This window comes from Colobus angolensis, unplaced genomic scaffold (assembly GCF_000951035.1).
Source record: "Colobus angolensis palliatus isolate OR3802 unplaced genomic scaffold, Cang.pa_1.0 Scaffold34, whole genome shotgun sequence".
NCBI lineage: Eukaryota > Metazoa > Chordata > Mammalia > Primates > Cercopithecidae > Colobus > Colobus angolensis.
The window spans coordinates 2,329,520-2,349,777 of NW_012116710.1; the positions used below are offsets into that span (position 1 = coordinate 2,329,520).

The following is a 20,258-nucleotide window of genomic DNA, read 5'->3' on the forward strand; positions in this document are numbered from 1 at the left end:
GCCTCAGCCTCCCAAAGTGCTGGGATTACAGGCATAAGCCACCACGCCTGGCCTGTAGGTTCTTTACTGGGATAAATTGTAAGTATTGCTAGTTAAAGATTTCTAGTTACTTGAACGTCAGTACGCTTTCTTTACCAAGAATTCTCATTAGTAGAACATGCTGGCAGTTTGCATTTAATGAGAAAAATAACATTAGCTCTTACTTAAAGTTTTAAGGTTTGCTAGAATCAGTATGTGTGTTGGTCTTGTTGCCTTGTTTACTGAGCATTATTAGCCTGGCTTAAAACAAAATTGTAAGTATCTATTTTTTAAAATCTTCAGACACTAAGGACTTTATGTTTAATTTAATGGAGGTCCTTTGTATCCTGAAAAGAATCCTAAGAAATGCAAGCTTTTTGGCTTTTGAAGATGACCTGATAAAGTTTCTTAGAATTTGTGAGGTCCGGCTGGGTGCAGTGGCTCATGCCTGTAATCCTAGCACTTTGCGACGTGGGCGGATTGCCTGAGCTCAGGAGTTCTAGACCAGCCTGGGCAACATAGTGAAACCCCATATCTACTAAAATTAAAAAAAAAATTAGCTGGGTGTGGCAGCCAGCTACTCGAGAGGCTGAGGCAGGAGAATTGCTTGAACCCGGGAGGTGGAGGTTTCAGTGAGCCGAGATCGTGCAACTGCACTCCAGCCTGTGTGACAGAGCAAGATTCCATCTCCAAAAAAAAAAAAAAAAAGAATTTGTGAGGTTCTTCATCTTGAATTGTTTAACCTTTTACTAAAGATCAGTTATGACAAATCATTTAAGTACAAAGAAGAGAAAGTAATCTCTGGAGGTGTTTTTGCTTTGCTTCTGCTGTTCTTAGGACTCACAGGACTAGATAGTTCATTAATTTCAGTTTTGCAGTTCATTTTGCCATTGTGAAGAGGGAATTTGTTCTTAGTTGATCAATGAATAGCAGAATTAGAGACCGCAGAATTAGAGAATTATAATGGTAGTTATAAAGTCTAATAACTACCATTATTAGACTTTCTCATCTGTACACATGTCTACATATACATTTACATTTTAAAAGTCATCTAGTATGATTTCATTTATATGAAAAGTCCACACTAGGCAAATCCATAGAGACAGAAAATAGATTAGTAGTTGCCAGGGGATGAGAGGAGGGGGAATGGGGAGTCTCTGCTAATATGTATGAGATTTCTTTTTGAAGTGATGAAAATATTCTGGGATGGTACAACCATATCACTATACTAAAAAGAAACCACTAAATTATATACTTTAACATGTGAATTTTATGGCATGTGAATTATATCTCAATAAAAAGTCATTTAACAACCATCCAATTTTAATTGTTAGCAAGATTCAAGAAGAAATATTAATTAGTCACATAAACTGCATTCATATTCAGTGGTCACAGGCTTGTAGGCAAGCTGCCAAATATCCACATGTCTGGAATACTACCATGAATTTAATTAAGGCCCCAAAAGCTGTAGGAATTCTGAAGCAAGAGCCATTAGCGTGAGTGGGAACAGAGTCAAAGACAGCCTCACAAATCCTTTCCCCTGGGTCACCTACCCTGGTGGGGGATCGGTCGGATACACCCGTGAAGATGTAACCTCTTCTATTCACCCATGCAGCTTACTACTTAGAGCCTCTCTGTGGCTGTAATCATGCACTCACTTTATCTCTGCTCCGTCCACAAAGTGAGCTGCCTGATGTCTGGGACTGGGGTTTATTGTCATCTTATTGTCAGTGTCTTATGTTTTGCGTTGTACATACCAAGGGCTTGATAGTTGTTGACTTAAATCCACTACGGCATTTCCAAAAGCAATATTGTATTATTTCAGCATGCATAGGTATATGAATAGCACAGCTTCCTTAATAACATGTACTTTATTTGATTGTGAAGAGAATGGTAACTATTTGGAAGTTGTGCTTTTGTAGATAGTACATTGAGTATGTATGGTCAGTGGAAAAAAGCTTAAGTTTTGGAAGCAGAGTTATGATCTCTTCTCTGCCCTTTGCCATCTTTTTTGTTGTTGTTCAGGTTTTTTACCCCTTTGTAAGATTCAGTTTTCTGTTTATAAAATGGGATAATAACAATTACCTCCCAGGGGGGTTTTGTAGGTTAAAGGATGATGATGATAATAACAATTACATATTGCACATTTTCTGTTAGCAAGTGGCCAAAAGTGTATATTGTGTTTGTGATCATTTTATTAGTGGTGGTATATGAGACTATTTTGGGAATTAAAAAGTCCTTTATTGGATCATGAGTTCTGTTGGGGATGAGGATATTTGACAAGCTGGACACACTTGGTTTGCATCAGCTTTGCTATCTTAATTGGCCTTGTGAAGCTTAATTAATAGATGCGTTTCATCTTAACTTAATGGTGCTATTCTAATAACCTATTTATATTTTTTATTCTAGGATCTAAAGAAGTACCACTTCTACTATTGGTTTTGCTATCCTGCCCTTTGCCTTCCAGAGAGTTTACCTCTCATTCAGGGGCCAGTGGGTTTGGATCAAAGGTTTTCACTAAAACAGGTATCAACAAATAACCAAAATGCACAAAAAATTGGGTTGAATGTGCGAGAGTAGTTATCTAGTTCTTTCCAAAGACAAACAGGTACTTCTCTGAATGAAGAGGTGGTGACTGAAATCCTCCAAAGGTTTTAGGAGCAGACTTATTTAGAAAATGTTTGTAAAGTCATTTTTTTGTATGTATATTTATATATATTTTGAGACTGGGTCTCACCCCCATTACACAGGCTGGAGTGCAGTGGCACGATCATAGCTCACTGTAGCTTCAACTTTTCAGGCTCAGGTGATTCTCTCATCTCAGCCTTCTCAGCACCTGGGACTATAGGCATCCCACCACACCTGGCTAATGTTTGTCTTTTAACAGATACGGGGTTTTGCCATGTTGGCCAGGCTGGTCTTCAACTCCTGGGCTCAAGCAGTCTGCCTACCTCAGCCTCCCAAAGTGCTGGAATTACAGGCATGAGCCACCCTGCCTGGTCTATAATGTCATTTTGAAGATGTAGTGAACAGTAATTTTCCAGGTTTTCAGTGGTATTTGGTGAAATGCTAAGCCAGTAAGGGGGAATTATGGGAATATTTTGAAACACCGAAATAATTTACCAAAATGTGGTCTTCATTTTCAATGTGGGGAAACATAAGGCAGTATACTCTGGGAACAAGTCTTTGAAACAAAACAGAAGGCATTCTCCGACACTGGTACCAAGTTGCAGAACTTTTCTACCTGGCGCAGTACATGCAGAGTTAGTCGGTGACATTTGGGATAGATAATAAGGTCATTAGAGATGGTTCCCAGAAGAGCAGTTAAAATAATCAGGCTGGTAAAACAGAGACCCTAAACTAGAGAATTCTGATTGTTGTTAAAGCAAAGATTATGTGTCAAGATGACTTGAATTCATGAAACACATCAATCACTAAAGTCCTGAATACTGAAGCCATCATTCAGGGAGCTTTCTTGGAGCTGTTCAGGGAGCAGCCATTATTGATTTAAAGTTTTTTTTTTTTAAATTTCGTACAAATCCAAGGTTGTGGTTTTGTGGAACTAATTTCCCAAGAAGAAATATAAGTGGGGAAAAAAGATTTTGGATGAGGATTGACTGCTGGCAGGTATGGGGTTTCTTTTATTGAGGACAAAAATGTTCTATAATTATTATTTCTGTGGTGGTTGCGTAAGCCTATGAACATACTAAAAAAACAACACATTGCATTATGTACTTTAAATGGGTGAATTGGGTCAGGCACAGTGGCTCACACCTCTAATGTAATTCCAGCACTTTGGAATGCAGAGGTAAGCAGATCACTTGAGTTCAGGAGTTCAAGACCAGCCTGGGCAATATGGTGAAACCCCTTCTCTATAAAAAATACAAAAAAGTTAGCCGGGCATGGTGGTATGTGCCTATAGTCCCAGCTACTCAGGAGGCTGAGGTAGGAGGATTGATTGAGCCCAGGAGGTTGAGGCTGCAGTGAGCTGTGATTGCCTGGGTGACAGAGCAAGAAAGGCAGCTTGGAGCCAGAAGGAAGACACCTGTCTCAAAAAGTAATAAATGGGTGAATTGTATGGTATGTTAGTCATGTCTCAGTAAACCTGTTGAAGATTATGGAAAGGTTCAGGGTAAAATTCATTGGGGTAGATTCATGTTGGATTATCATAGGAGAGAGAGAATGTTTGGTTACCTCTCTAAAACTCTGATTGACAGCTTAGGGAACCACCATAAAATGTTGTACCATATTATGGTACCATGTTGTACCATAAAATGTCCCTTTGTGCTCCTAAGACACACACCACCATGCACCTAGAAAGCGTTATATAAAAGCTAAGTGATATTATTTGGAGGCACTTCTATGTTCGTTTGCTGTAATAGAGTAAGAGGAGTGTGATCAGTCATTTCCAGTCTTCTGGTTTTAAGGTACCTTTTATTTTGAGTTAGTTTTTAGCTCAGAACTAGACATGTTATTTTCTAGAGAATAACGATGTGTTTTCTGTTTTCAGATTGAATCATTAGAGTGTGCATATGATAATCTTTGTCAAACAGAAGGAGTCACAGCTCTTCCTTACTTCTTAATCAAGTATGATGAGAACACGGTGCTGGTTTCCTTGCTTAAACACTACAGTGATTTCTTCCAAGGTCAAAGGATGAAGGTCAGATAAACTTTGAGTATCATTTTATTATATAGTTTTTTAAAAAATCTGAAGTTCATGTTACAAGAGACCACTGCAAAATTCAAACTTGTTTAGATTTCCTTAGCTTTCAAAGGATGTTTAAGAACATTTCCTTATCTCTACCTTCTCCCGCCTCTGCAGTTATCGAATCAGCTCCTCCAGGTTTTTCTAGCTCTACTATAGCTCAGAGTAATTTTGATACCTTACTCTTTTTTTTGTTTGTTTGTTTGAGACGGAGTCTGGTACTGTCGCCTGGGCTGGAGCGCAGTGGCGCAATCTTGGCTCACTGCAACCTCCACCTCCCAGGTTCAAGCGATTCTCCTGGTCAACCTCCCGAGTAGCTGGGACTATAGGTGCCTGCCACCACACCCGGCTAATTTTTTGTATTTTTAGTAGAGATGGGGTTTCACTATGTTGGCCAGGCTGGTCTTGAATGCGTGACCCACCTCAGCCTCCCAAAGTACTGGGATTATAGGCATGAGCCACTGCGCCCAACCAATACCTTACTCTCTATTAGTGCTAAAGTTATTTCCTTTTTCCCTCCTGATGTATTTTACCCCTATGTTTTAATTTTTATTCCCAGAACTACCCTGTAGTTGAGGCCCCTCATATCAAACCCCTGTACACTTAGAATCTTGTTTCCATCTTGCGCAACAGTACTATAGAAGAATCTCCCTTGAACTACGCACATTTAGTATATCATTCATTGACCAAGAGCCTAAGAGTGTCTTCCTTCTGGCTCCAAACTGCCTTTCCTGCCTTATCTTCCACTATTTTCCTCATAAAGCATTGCTCCAGCTAATCTTACCTATTTTTCTGCAGAATCTCCATCTCCTTCCCATCAGATACACCTAAAACTTTTTTTCTATCTTTCTTTTTCTTATGTTATATCATCTTCCTAAAACATATTCTACTTATGAAAACCCTAAGAAATTCTCTCTGTCCTTATTGAAATTCTGTCTTCACTGTGAAGCATTTTCATGGTGTGGCCATATATGATCTATCCCTATCTGAAGTCATTGCATTTATTCCCTGATCCTCATTTGCAGGTCTAGTACCTTGTACAAATTTCTTTTTGTGCCATATTAGACTGTAAGCTCCAAGAGGGTAGGGCCCAAGTCTTATGAATTTGTGTCCATATAGTGTCTAGTACTTATCTGAGGCCCTCAATAAAATTCTTTTGAATGAATGAAAGAGTACTGTAAGTGTCTTTTAGAAGTGATCAGATATATAGGAAGTTGTCTTAGCCATACAGGAGACTATGAACTAAAAATAACAAAGATTTATGAGTGTTAGGAAGTTCTGAAATCAAATAGAATCATCTCCATAGCCATGTGAATATATCAGAGCTGAAAAAAGGGAAGCCTTTAACTGACGGTCTGGTTATTCTTTAGCCTGAACTTAGGATGGCTTTTTTTTTTTAAAGCACATTTTAAAATCAACTGCATTTACATTTTATTTTTCAGAGGAAGCCCTTTTTTTTTCCCTTGTATTTTTAGTAGAGACAGGGTTTCACCGTGTTAGCCAGGATGGTCTCGATCTCCTGGCTTTGTGATCTGCCCACCTTGGCCTCCCAAGGTGCTGGGATTACAGGCGTGAGCCACCGTGCCTGGCCCAGAGGAAGCTTTTTAAATTGAGGACTGAAGTTTGAATTTTTATTAAAATTCTTTCCCCCGGGTGATTTCACAGAACCACAGCTAAATTAGTATAGCAGTAAGACCATTAATAGTTTAAAGTCCAATCTAGTGTGAAGTCCTGTTGTCATAGCAGGCAGGATTAAATGGCCTGTGTTTGGAAGCGACTGTAGGTCAGGTTTTATGTGGTAAATAAGTGATCCTCCCCAAAGTACAGCTCTACCAAAATAATAACAGTTTGAATAATGCTTTACAATTAATTTAAAAGGGACTTCCACATACTTGCTCTTTCTATAATAACTCTGTGGAACAAATGTTAGTTACTAACTGTGGTTAGTTAATTAGTATCTGCATTTTCTGTTTGAGACTCAAAGTCACACAACCACATTGTCTTATTACGAAGCCTATGCCATTTCTTTTTGTTGTTGTTGTTGAGGCAGAGTCTTGCTGTCACCCAGGCTGGAGTGCAATGGCACGATCTCGGCTCACTGCAACCTCCGCTTCCCGGCTTCAAGCGATTCTCCTGCCTCAGCCTCCCAAGCAGCTGAGACTACAGGTGTGCACCATCATGCCCAGCTAATTTTTGTATTTTTAGTAGCAATGGGGTTTCACCGTATTGGCCAGGCTAGTCTCAAACTCCTGACCTCGTGATCCACCTGCCTTGGCCTCCCAAAGTGTTGGGATTACAGGCGTGAGCCACTGTGCCGGGCCACAAGCCTATGCCCTTTATACCATTCCCTTGACCTTGGGGAAACTGCATAACTTTTCTTTGTATTAGTTTATCTGTTAAATGGTGGTATTGCCACCTCCTTATAAGGTTTTGTGAGGATTAAACATGATAATGTGAATAAAATGCCGAGCACATGGTAGATGCTCAATGTTTCCACTTCCTTTATATTTCAACAGCAGCCTATTTTGAAAGACAGGGGTCTCCTCTGAAGTCCTCTGGGGGATTCACCAGTGCCCTGTCCCTGAGTCTAACTGCCTGTCTGCTTGTGGGGTTCAGGCACATTCACTTGGTTACAGTTGTATCTCAGGAAAGCCTGGAATTACTCAGCACATGTGATGAACACCTCCTTATGGGCCAGAAATTTTGAGATACAATTGTACTTGTTCTCACACAACCTAAGGTCTTCTAGAGGAGATGAGACATTGACCTGTGGAAAGTTAAGTAGAAATTCAAGTAATGGAAGATAAGTTCAAAATATTGATACGCGTGGTACTTTGGTTGGTCGTCTATGCCTTATCTTATTCTAGAAAAGATCACCAGAAGCCTTAGAGCGTTTCGGCCTCATGGGAGTTTTATAGCTTTCATGCTGCCCTTCCTAACCTGTGGCCCTGAATGTTCCTGTCTCTCCTCCGCACTGCTGTCCAAGTGCATTTTCTAATGTGTAAATTTGATCATGTAACTCTTCTACTTAAAACCCTTCTAAGGTTCCTGTTGACTTCAGGATAACGTTGAAACTACTTAGCTTGGCATTTGAGGTCTCTTCCGTTCTGGTTCCTGTCCATCACTAGCCTCATTTTATATTTCCCAAGATACATCCTGTGCTCTGGCTACCCCTGTGCCCTCCAAATGCCACATGCTTTCCCCCCATCTCTCTGCCTTCAGACATCTCTCTGTCTCCCTTCTGTCACCTGGCAGCTGCCTCACCTACCTTTCTGATTCATCATCCCAGGACGCACTGGCTGATTGCTTGCACCATTTCATGTCTCTCTTCTGTGTTCTGGTAGCAGCCTCCCTCCTAGCACTGACTGGTCTCCAAAGTAATTGTTGATTCGCTTTTCTGCCTGCCCCATATCCCCAGCCTGTCAGCAACTTTAGCACTGAATCTTGTTTGTCCCCACTCTGCATCCTCAACATTCAGTGCAATGCTGGACACTTAAGAGACACATGATGCGAGAATGCTGAGAGGAGAGAGAGAGAATTGTGAACTGGTATGAAAATTCAAGGAGACTTTTGCCGGGGGCAGGGTCGAACCCTAGAGAAATAATTTCTAGACATCATTTTCAGTGATTCTTGCTTTTATTGCATTAACCTCATTCACTCTCTTTAGCACAATGCCAGTTTCCCTTTGAGCCATGACATTTCCTTGAAGGTTTTCACCCTCTTTTTTCAAAAATAGGCATTCTTTTCAGTATAAATTCCTGCACTTGGGCTCTGGCTTCATGTTTTACTCGATTCTGCCCCCTCCTCCTCCCACCAGCACTTTGTTCCCTGAAAAGTCACGCTTCTCTTTGAGCCCTGTGTCCTCATGTGTAGGACGGAGAATACTGGAATCCCTCTGAGTTTCTCTCTTCAGCCTGTTTCTCTTCTGGGTTATCTCATTGTGCCTGCAACGCCAGAAACCATTTCCTCCCAAGTAATTCCGTTTTCTCCCACTAGCCTGAACCTCCCTCTGGACCCCGGGCCACATTATCTAGCTGCCTGCTTGCCTCCTTCTGCACCGTATAATCTTTGTCCCAAGACTGATCCTTTTCTGGCTTCACTGGCTCAGAATGGTGCTGCCTCTATCCAGTCACACGAGCCAGAAATCTGGTCATCCTACCGGACAGCTCTCTTCCCCCTACCACCCGTGTCTTGTGGATTTCATGTCCTGAATGTCTCCCAGCCTGCCACCTTGCATTTCTTCTGCCACCACCTCAATCTCTGCTATACTGCAGCAGCTTCCTAACAAGCCTCCTTGTATCTACTCTGGGCTTCTCCAGTTCATTCCCACATCATCCCCACAGTTTTCTTTAGAAAAGCAGATCTGATCATGTCCCTATCATAATGAAACACCTGAATGTCTTCTTCCCTGTGCTCTAAGAATAGGGGCTAAGTTCTTTAATATGGCCTACAAGAGTCTGTGTGGCCTGGCCCCTGTGGGCATCCAGCCCCAAGTCATTCCACGTTCCCTGCCACAGGGCTTTTGCATGCACCTATTGCCTGGAACTCTCTTCTCTCTCCTTTCTCCGCTTCTACTTTTCCCTCCCCCGACCTCCCCTTTGCTCTGTTAAGTGCTCACTCTTTCAAGGAAACCCTTCCCTGACCTCTATAAAAAGGTTTATTCCTTCTGTATAAGCTCTCATATCACTGTGTATCCCTTCTTTTTTCTTTTCTTTCTTTCTTTCTTTTTTTTTTTTTTTTTTTGAGATGGAGTTTCACTCTTTGTTGCCCAGGCTGGAGTGCAATGGCACGATCTTTGCTCACTGCAACCTCCGCCTCCAGGGTCCAAGTGATTCTCCTGCCTCTGCCTCCCGAGTAACTGGGATTACAGGCATACGCCACCACACCTGGCTAATTGTTTTATTTTTAGTAGAGACGGGGTTTCACCATGATGGCCAGGCCAGTCTCAACTCCTGACCTCAGGTGATCCACCCACCTCAGCCTCCCAAAGTGCTGGGATTACAGGCGTGAGCCACCACACCTGGTCCATAATTTTATGTTTTCTGGAATGATCTTTGATTAATGTATTTTTCTCTCATTTAAATGTAAGCTCCACCAGGGCAGGTACCCTATCTTTGATTTCCCACCATTGTGTCTGCATCCCATAGCAGAATGCCTGGTGTGTAAAATGCAATGGAAGGATGAATTCATGCATAAATGATTTGTGAAGACTGGAGATTGCTCATGGGAAGCACCTGGTCAGTATCTGGCACACAGTAGGCCTTCAGTAAGTACAGGGTAGCTCTTAGTATTATTAGTTCGTTGTAAGTGTTCTCTTGGATGTGAGCGTTCTGTTGTCTGGTTAAGGCCGTGTAGTTTACAAAGGCTTTCCCAAATTGTCTGCACACCTCAATTTATGTCTAATGAGTTACACACATGGTTACTGGAGTGACAGGAGACAGAATACAGGGGAGGTATATGATCTGCGTGGCTGATTCAGAGCAGGGGTTCTTAATTTGGAGTAGGGTGCAAATGCATAATGTCTCAGAAGTTTTTGGAGGCAGTGGATCCTCACTCCAGAAAAATACACATCTACATGCAGTTCTGCATCTATTGTCAGAGATGCACAGAGCACTGAGACTCTCGGAGGCCCTGGCTTGGAGGAAGATTAAGGAAAAGACAGGAGTTAGCCTGCCTAGCAGGGAGCCTGTGGATTGTTAAGGTCAGGAGGTGAATGAGTCCTCTTTGTTCCAAGTCACAGTAGGAGCTTTGCATGTGGAGGTACTGTTCACTTGTGTGTGAAGCCTTGGTTGACTATGAGAGAGTGGGTACCTGCCCCTGAAGAGGACATATTGCCAGCACCGACAGCAGGGACTGCCATGGTCTCAGTTTTGACCATGTGCCCAGCATGTAGCTGGTCACTCATACATGCTATCACTTATCCTTACATGCCCTGCAAAGTGAGTAGTGTTGTCTGCATTTTACAGATGAGGAGAATGGAAAAGAGACTAGGGAATGGAAGCCTCTTCACATGTGAATGATCTTACTTCCTACAGCCAGAATGCTTCCTGTAGTAGAAAAAGGAAGCAACCATTTTTTTCTGCTCAGCTCACAGTGTGTTGGGGTAGAGTAGGAAGGCTAGACTTCAGTTCCCAACAGCTTAATGGGCCGAATCCTCTGAGCCTTAGTTTCCTCAGTGTGTATAAGCATACAGTAACGACACCCCCTTCCTTGTAGGTGGCTGGGAGAACTAAGAGTCATTAAGTTTCACTCACATGTTCTAATTGTTCCCACTGTATTTTCTTCGAACGTTTTTCAGTTTTCATTTTCAAAGGAAAATTTTCTTTGGATTAACCCCAGTTTCCAGCTATTCCATAAAAATGGAGTTTTAAGGTCCCGAGTCACACAGCCCACTCTGCCTTTACCAAAGGAAGGCACAAGAGAAGTCCCTCCTGAGATTGGCAGGGTTGCCAGTTCAGCAGCCCCTGGGACATCCAAGAAAGTTATACCAGTTCACTAATGGTATGATCTTTAAATGAAAGCTCAAAAGCAAATGTGACTGCGATTGGTTTCATCTCACTTCTTGGGTGATGTATAGTTCTTACTGTGATTGTTCAGTGCTAGAGTTCTTTGTCACTTATAGTTTAAAAATACCTGTTATAACCCAATATATGTCTTTGTGCACACATACACACATGCAACAAACGACTTTTGCAAAATAATGCTTTCCTTTATTCTGTTTTATCTTTTTGAAAAATTCTAGTTGTGACCCAGTAAATTATTTGAGAATCGCAAATAGCTCACCCCCTGCAGTTTGAAAAATGCTTTGTGATCATTTTATGACCATTTTGGGAATACTGGCAAATAAATGAACTGTACTAGGTGAGGTTCCATTCATTAGTTTTATTTCCAGCTGTATCTCTCTGTTTTTAAAATGTCACAAAGGTTTTCAGCTATTATTTTACGTTTTCAGGTTTTTTTAATATACAGACTTTTTGTATACTTCTTCTAATCCTGTATATTTTTTAAAACTAAGATTGTACAGTATTTTGTTTTATTGTAGCATTTTAGCATAATAGTGTTATATTCATCAACATCCTTTTGAATGGATGTATGATAGTATTTTTGCCAAGGTTTCGACTTTTAGATTTCTCATAATTTCTTCACTATTGGGACTGCTTTTTGCATCAAATTTTTCCTCTCTCTTTTTCCTCTCCTTATCCCCTTTATTTTTAATTATTTCCATAGAAAAGATGTCTAGATGTAGAATTACTGCGTTACAGAGTTTGAGGCTGGGTGTGGTGGCTCACGCCTGTAATCCCTGCACTCTGGGGGACCGAGGTAAGAGGGTTGCTTGAGACCAGGAGTTCAAGACCAGCATGGGCAACATAGCAGGACTCTGTCTCTACAAAAAAATTTAAAAATTAGCTAGGTGTGGTGGCACACACTTGTAGTCCAAGATACTCTGAAGGCTGAGGCAGGAGGATTCCTTGAACCTAGGAATTTGAGTCTGCAGTGAACTGTGATCGTGCCACTGCACTCTATCTGGGCAACAGAATGAAACTGTCAAGAAAAAAAATTTTGAACATTTTAAGGTTTATAATCAGCGGTGTGCTGATAAATGTTTAACAACCAGCTCTTGTGAGGTGGGAAGAGTCCTGATTTTATAGTGTTTTCTTACTTGTGTGGTATCAGTACTCCCACCATGGCCAATTTCAAGCTACCAGTGTGAAGTCCTGGAATGCCGAGTTGGGGAGAGACATTAACAGTTGGCTCCCAGAAGCCTGTCTGGGCCAACTCCAACACACCACTGCTTATGATAAATGTTTCCCCAAGACCCTGCCAGCTTCCCTCCTACCAGCTGTGTACCCTTACCAGGATCAGATGTTATAGTATTATACACATGTGTTAGGTTGAAATTGGGCCTTAAGTTCTTCTCTCAATGAAATGTGGATTCCACAGTCACACTATATTGCTACAACAGATCATCATCTTTCAGGCCAGTTCTTATGATTACGTTAAAAATAGCTCATGACATTGTCCCATTGCCAATCTTTTGGGAAAGATTGCTTGACTCTTCTACTTCATTCAGAGCAGTTATTGAAGATTGAATATTTGGGAAATGTTCTGTAATTTCAACAACATTAGCCTTTAATTCTAGGGCTTTAAAATCTGTGGACAAGAGCAATAGCCAAGGAGCAACAATTTATATGCTATTAGTTGGGCTCTTTCTTCACTTAGTGATCTCTCCGCATCTTGGCAGCTGTCTGTGACTTTGAAGTGCATTAGGTATTTCAATTCTTCCCCCATACTTTAAAAATGTGTAATCTCCTTTGTGCATTTCCTGTTATATCAAGTGTTTGAGTTATAAAGACAGCCATTTGTTAGATTAGCATGTTTTATGGGATCATTGTGGAAAATGTTCTTACTGGAGACAAGCAAGTTGGCAATTTTGCCCTCTTTCTCACAGTGTGCTTTTTCGGCAAATTGCTTGGCAGACTGATCATGACTGAATCATTTCAATGAATTATATGCTCTCAGCCAAGTAGAAAGGAACATTTATTTCATAAAGTTTCTAAACAAAGTTTTTCTTCAGTTATGTTGTGCTTCTTTCTGCTGATTTGTATTACAAAAGGAAGTGATTTGCCCAAGTTCGCACAATTAATTTGTGGCAAAGCCAGTTCTAAAACCAGAACTCCTAGTCAGTGATTATTTATGAAAAACTTTTTTTAAAAAATTCTGTTTAACCGTAGCATAAGCTGGCTTACTTAGCATTGTGCCAACTAATCATTCCTCCAATGATTAAGATAGATTCTGAGTTGATTCCTAAAGCACTTGAAGATTTTGGAGTCACTTTTGAATCATCAAAGAAAGATTAAATGATGTTCAGCATAGTGTTAAATGGATTTTGTCATTTTCCTATTCGATGCCTGCCTTCTGCACTTATGCCTCATATAGGTAGGAAAGTTACCTTAAAGTATTTTCAAGCTGACCTGCTTTTATGGGTAAGTGGTAGATTTTTCTCCTTAACAGATCATTCCTGCTCTCTATAGCCCATGTTAGGTCAGGTTGCTCTAAGAAACTTATTTGTAGTCTTTTATGCTCAAAAAAAGATTTTTTTTTCACTATTCTACCCCATTGCCTTTGCCTTAGGGTAAGAAATATGCTTATTCTTTGAAATTAGGCATCCACGTGTAGCATCTAACATAATATTCTAATTTATATAATTTAGATATCATTTAGTCCCAACTCTACATTTGCACGTGATAAAACCCAGACCCCAAGAATATTTGATAGACCAGAACTTATCCCTTTCTTTTCTTTGCTAATTAAGAAAAGATAACCTTGAAACTGAAGATAGCTAACTATGTACAGTCACATGCCACATGATGTTTCGGTCAACAGTCACCACATATTCAGCAGTGGTTCCATAAGATTGTAATAATGTATTTTTACTATACCTTCTCTGTGTTTAGATTTGTTCAGATACACAAATACCATTGTGTTACAGTCACCTACAGTATTCAGTATGGTCACATGCTCTCCAGGTTTCTAGCCTAGGAACAACAAACTATACCAGGTAGCCCAGGTGTGGTGTAGTAGGCTATACAATCTAGGTTTCTGTAAGAACACCCTGTGATGTTGGTATGACGGTAAAATTGCCTAATAATGCATTTCTCAGAATGCATCCCCATCATTAAGCAATGACTGTCGTGGTGATGGATTGGATTGAACAAAGAGGTCTATGAAGTTACTGCAAGAGAGTGTATTTATGTTGTTTTTGTAGTCACCATTTGTTGAGTGCTGGCCTCATTCTCAGTTTCTGTGCTAAGTACAGTTAAAAATTATCCTATAGGCCAGGCGTGGTGACTCATGCATGTAATCACAGCACTTTGGGAGGCCAAGGTGGGCAGATCACCTGAGGTCTGGAGTTCGTGACCAGCCTGACCAACATGATGAAATCCCATCTCTACTAAAAATACAAAATTAGCCAGGCATGGTGGCACATGCCTGTAATCCCAGCTACTCGAGAGGCTGAGACAGGAGAATTGCTTGAACCCAGGAGGCGGAGGTTACGGTGAGCTGAGATCGTGCCATTGCATTCCAGCCTGGGCAACAGGAGCAAAACTCCATCTCAAAAAAAAAAAAAAAAAAAAAATTATCCTATAGTTGAGAAAATTAAGGCATAGAGAAGTAAAGTAAATTGCTCAAGGTTACACAAGAGCAAGTGATCCAGAATGTTTGATTAAGGGCCCAGGTTTATGAAGTCTTTTGAAAATTGCAACTCATTGTCTCTGTAGGAATGGCATTTTCTATATTGATACTGCCTAGATTCTTCCTAAGTAACCCATTTAATAGCCTTTGTGTGTTTTTTTTTTGTTGTTTTTCCTTTGCTGGTTTGAATAGCCTTTAGATACTCTGTCAGATTGAGCTTTGATATAGTCTGTGTTGTTTTGTGACCTATAGGATATTTTCTTCTTAAACATTCTCTAAAGTTCTATGATTTTGGAGCCCGAAGAAATCCTTTGAGATGAAAGGTTCAACCCCCTCATCTTGCAGGAGAGGAAGGAACTTCCCCCAATGTCTTAGAATCAGTTAGCTGCAGAATTAAAACACATACCTGCTGACTGTTGAGCAAGTGCGTTTTTCACTACATCAGGCCATTTTCTAATTCTAAGCTGTTTCAGTGTTTTGGAAGTAGAAATGCTAGTTTCTCCCTTCTCCCCCTTTTTACACTGGATGGAGTTGTAAATGCTTTTCCTTTCTTTCTTTCTTTTTTTTTTTTTCTGGGACGGAGTCTCGCTGTGTCGCCCAGGCTGGAGTGCAGTGGCGAGATCTTGGCTTACTGCAACCTCCACCTCCCGGGTTCAAGCCATTCTCCTGCCTCAGCCTTCCAAGCAGCTGGGACTACAGGTGCCCACCACCATGCCCAACTAATTTTTTTGTATTTTTAGTAGAGACAGGATTTTACCGTGTTATCCAGGATGGTCTCAATCTCCTGACCTCGTGATCTGCCCGCCTTGGCCTCCCAAAGTGCTGGGATTACAGGCATGAGCCACTGCGCCTGGCCTAGAGTTGTAAATGCTTTTTATGAATAAAAGCAATGTGAAATTGATGCGATGATTGCTAAATAAATGTAGTTTGTCTGGCAGATGCTATCTGTCGTAATTGGCAAAGGGGAACAAAATAAAAAGATGTCCCTGATGGAAGAGTAGCAGGTGGGGTGGCCACATGAACCAGAAGGGCTCAAGGAAGACAACTTCTTAATTTGGTGGAAGCCCTAGACTGGAAATCTTGTTCTCAGAGTTCTCTCGCTTCTCGTTGGAAGCCCTCGTTTTTTTTTTTGTTTTTTTTTTTCATCTTACTTTCACATTCTCACCTAGGAGAATCCCAGGGTTAAAATGCCATGAGACCCTGTATTGTTGAGAGAGGAAAGAAGGAAGGAAAAGGAACTTGCTGAGATGCTGCATCACAGTTTTGTATAGAAGCTTCAGGTCTGTGTCACTCAGGCATCACTTTTCCCCCTCTAGCTGCTTCCCAGGATTCCTGCTCAAGATCTTTGCAGAGGGGGAGTCCACGTATTCAAGCCTGGAGAAATTTACTAGTCTGTCATCTATTCAATAGGTACTTGCTGACTATCAGGCACTGTGCTTAGGTAACTCGTGATGGAAAGATGAATACACTGCTCCTGCCTTCACAGAGAGTTCTAAACCAGCAAGACATCAAACATAAAATGCATCCTGTGTTTTCTTTATTCTAAAATGCTTGTTTCTCCATATTTTAATTTTTCTAAAGTCAGGAATTTCTTACAATTGTGTGTATTTATGCAGTGAACCCTCTTTTAAGGAAATACTCATTTTCTTCTTTTGACTCTAGACAGCTAGTGCTAAGATGATAGTGTACATAAGAATCACATGCAGTAGTCATGGGACATGCAGGTATTGGTGGTACCTAGAGAGGTCTGGGATCAGATTGAGTGTGTGTATGTGTGTGGGTAGGGTGTTGTGCAAGTTCATCAAGCTTCTAGGCAATTCTGATGCAGGTGGTCTGTGCCAGACCATACTTTGAGAAACTGCTGCAGACAATCAAGAAGTTTGTAACCTGCACATTAGAATCATCTGAGGATCTTTTCAAATAACCAGTACTCAAGCCAAACTCCAGATCAATTAAACCAGAACCTCTGGAGGTGGGACACAGGCAGCAGTATTTTTGGTAGCTCCCCAGGTGATACCCAAGCATCTTCAAGTATGAGACCCATGGCTATTAGAAGGTTGAGGAAGAACAGTGCTTCTGAAACTCCCCTGGGTTTATTAATCACCTGGGTTCTTATTAAAATGCAAACTCTGATTCAGCAGGTCTGGGGTGGAGACCTGGGATTCTGCTTTTCTGAAGGCTCCCAGGGAAGGCTGATGCATGCATGCTGCTGGGGCATGGACCACATTTTGAGGAGCATGGGAAGATGTAGAGACAGTTCAGAGTTTTCAAGATAATGACACTTCAGAGATGTTTTCTTTTGTCTGTAAGAGCACCCTCTCTAATATGCCCTAAATTCGAGTCCATGGAGTGGACCACCTCCACCAGAATTATTCAGGAGCCTGGTACAGATAAAGATACAGATTGCTGGGCTCACCACTGGAGATTCTGAGTCTATCACCAATAATAATATTAGTAGCACTATGTATGTGCTGGACTTTTCATATTTAGTATCAGCTCATTTAATCCTCACTGCAGCTCTATGAAATAAGTAATATATTATTTCCTCCATGATTAAACTGTGGCTTGGAGGGTTGAGTACTTTTCCCTAGGCCTCATTTAGTAAGAGACTACTCAGTGTAGTAAGCTCTATTTTTACTAGATGCTGTAAACCTTAGATGCTGAAACCTTATCTCTGTGGAAAAGGAAATCTCAAAGATATTTCCTGAAAGGATGACCGTAGCTATGAACATGTTTGTATTAAATATGAATCTGTCTATTTGCGTTTAAGAAATGAACATGCAGCCGGGCGCGGTGGCTCAAGCCTGTAATCCCAGCACTTTGGGAGGCTGAGACGGGCGGATCACAAGGTCAGGAGATCGAGACCATCCTGGCTAACACGGTGAAACCCCGTCTCTACTAAAAATACAAAAAACTAGCCGGGCGAGGTGGCGGGCGTCTGTAGTCCCAGCTACTCGGGAGGCTGAGGCAGGAGAATGGCGTAAACCCGGGAGGCGGAGCTTGCAGTGAGCTGAGATCGGGCCACTGCACTCCAGCTCGGGCGACAGAGCAAGACTCCGTCTCAAAAAAAAAAAAAAAAAAAGAAATGAACATGCATTTAGACAAAAACTGCTTCAATTTTAGGAATAAGAAAATTGTATATAACAGAAAAGGTAGCAAATATTTTAAAGAGTGTCTTTGAAATAATACAGTAATTATCTGATAAGACCATAGGAAAACATTTGTGGAGATTGAGCAGATTAAGATTACTTAATTTTCCTTCAAAAGGAAATAGAAAAAAGTTTGGGACATCAATACAATGGAATGCCATTCAGCCATGACTCACAATGGTTGTAGAACATTTACTGGCATGGAAGACAGTTCACAATACAATAAGAGATATAAAACAATATTTAGGTCAGGTACAGTGACTCATGCCTGTAATCCCAGCACTTTGGGAGGATAAAGCCAGTGGATCACTTGAGACCAGGAGTTCGAGACCAACCTGGCCAACATGGCGTAACCCCATCTCTACTGAAAAAATACAAAAAGTTAGTGGGGCATGGTAGCATACGCCTGTCTGTAGTCCCAGGAACTAGAGAGGCTGAGGCACTAGAACTGCTTGAATCCCTTGAGGTGGAGGTTGCAGTGAACCGAGATCATGCCGCTGCACTCCAGCCTGGGTATAGAGTGAGACTCTGTCTCAAAACAACAACAACAAAGACAGTATTTACAGCATCATCCCATGTTTGTTTCAAAGTCCCAGTAATTAAAATATATTTATGCAAAGAATAAGTTTATGGGCAATTATATACCAAGATATTAATAGTTCTCTCAGGATAGTGGAGTTATAGATATTCTTCTGAATATTAGTTAAGCTCCTACTTTGTGGCTGATACTATAGCAAGCATTGTGGGAAATAAAAGGGAGTATTTAGGGTGATTCGATCCTTATAGAACTACCTGGATCTAGATTTAACAAAAACGTGTCAGCCGTGTTTTCATTTAACCCATGCTATGCTTATGAAGGAAACTTATGGGTCAATTTATGGTTCTCTGCCAGCAGTTTCTCTCCCTCACCCCTACTCACTCTACATCATTCCTTTCTTTCTACTACTCATTTATCCATCCATCTACTTTGTTATCATTCAAAAACATTTACCGAGTGTCTGCTCTGTATTTATGAACTGATCATGGAGAGATGAAAAAGATACTCTCTGCTCTCCAGATGCTTTTTGTCTTCCTTTTTTTAAAATAAACTTTATTTTGGGATAATTTTAGATTTACAGAAGATAGTGGCAAAGACAGTACAGAGAATTACCATATACCTTCACCCGGTTTCAGTTTTCTCTAATGTTGTCACATTATATCACCACGTTTCATTAGTCAAAACTAAGAAGCCAGAATTTTTACATTACTATTAACTCAACTCTAGACATTTCCAATTTCACCCTCTTTCTGTTTAGGATCCAGTGCAGGACACCACATTGCAATTCGTTGTCATGTCTCCTCCTCAGTTTCCTGTGATCTGTAATTGTTTCTCAGGCTTTCTTTGATTTTTTGATGACCTTGACATTTTTGAGGAGTACTGATTAGTTATTTTTATAGAATGTCCCTTGATTTGCATTTGTCTGATGTTTTCTTGTGATTAGACTGGGGTTATGGGTTTTTGGAAAGAATACTACAGAGTGAAGAACTGTTATCACCTGATATTCACGTGACATCCTTGGTAATGTTAAATTGATTACTTGGTTAAGGTCATATTTGCCAGGTTTCTCTACTGTAAAGTTACTGTTTTTTTCTTTGGAAGTAAATCACTAATTCCAGCTACCTTTAAGGAGGGGAAGGGTTAAATTTTGCTTCTGAAGAGGGCAGTATTTGCCTATATTGTTTGGAAATTTTCTTTAAGGAAGACTTGTCCCTTCACATTTATTCCATTCTTTATTTATATCAGTGTGGACTCATAGATACTTATTTTATACTTTGGGTTATACTTCAACATCATATTATTTATATTGTTGCACAAATTGTGCCAGCCTTGGCCATAGAGAACTCTTTCAGTTGGTGCCTGTATCCCCTTGGCATGCCCCAATTCATTTGTTTTTTTGAGTACCTCCTTTCCTGGTATTATAAGATGCTCCAAGCTTCTCTTGTATTTTCCCTGCCCGAGCCCTAGAATTAACCATGTGTCCAAGGAGCCCTGATTTCTTCTCTTGGAGAATGGTATTTAGAAGTCAGTATCTGGGTGCTGGATGCTCATTGTCTTTGAAAGGAAGGAGACAGAAAAATGAAAAATGTTATATACAAAGTTCAAAGAGCTACGGAAGCAGCAAGGACAGATCGACTACTTCTGCCAGGAGAAG

At 40.8% G+C, this 20,258-nt stretch overlaps 1 protein-coding gene across 1 annotated transcript in view; it reads left to right on the top strand.

The window, feature by feature from the left end:
• Positions 1-20,258, top strand: part of ATG7 (autophagy related 7) — a 144,971-nt gene that overhangs the window by 28,018 nt on the left and 96,695 nt on the right. Inside the window, exons 6-7 of the mRNA XM_011952509.1 lie at positions 2,428-2,544; positions 4,529-4,678. Coding sequence (XP_011807899.1) covers positions 2,428-2,544; positions 4,529-4,678 — 267 coding nt within the window. The remainder of the gene's footprint in view (positions 1-2,427; positions 2,545-4,528; positions 4,679-20,258) is intronic.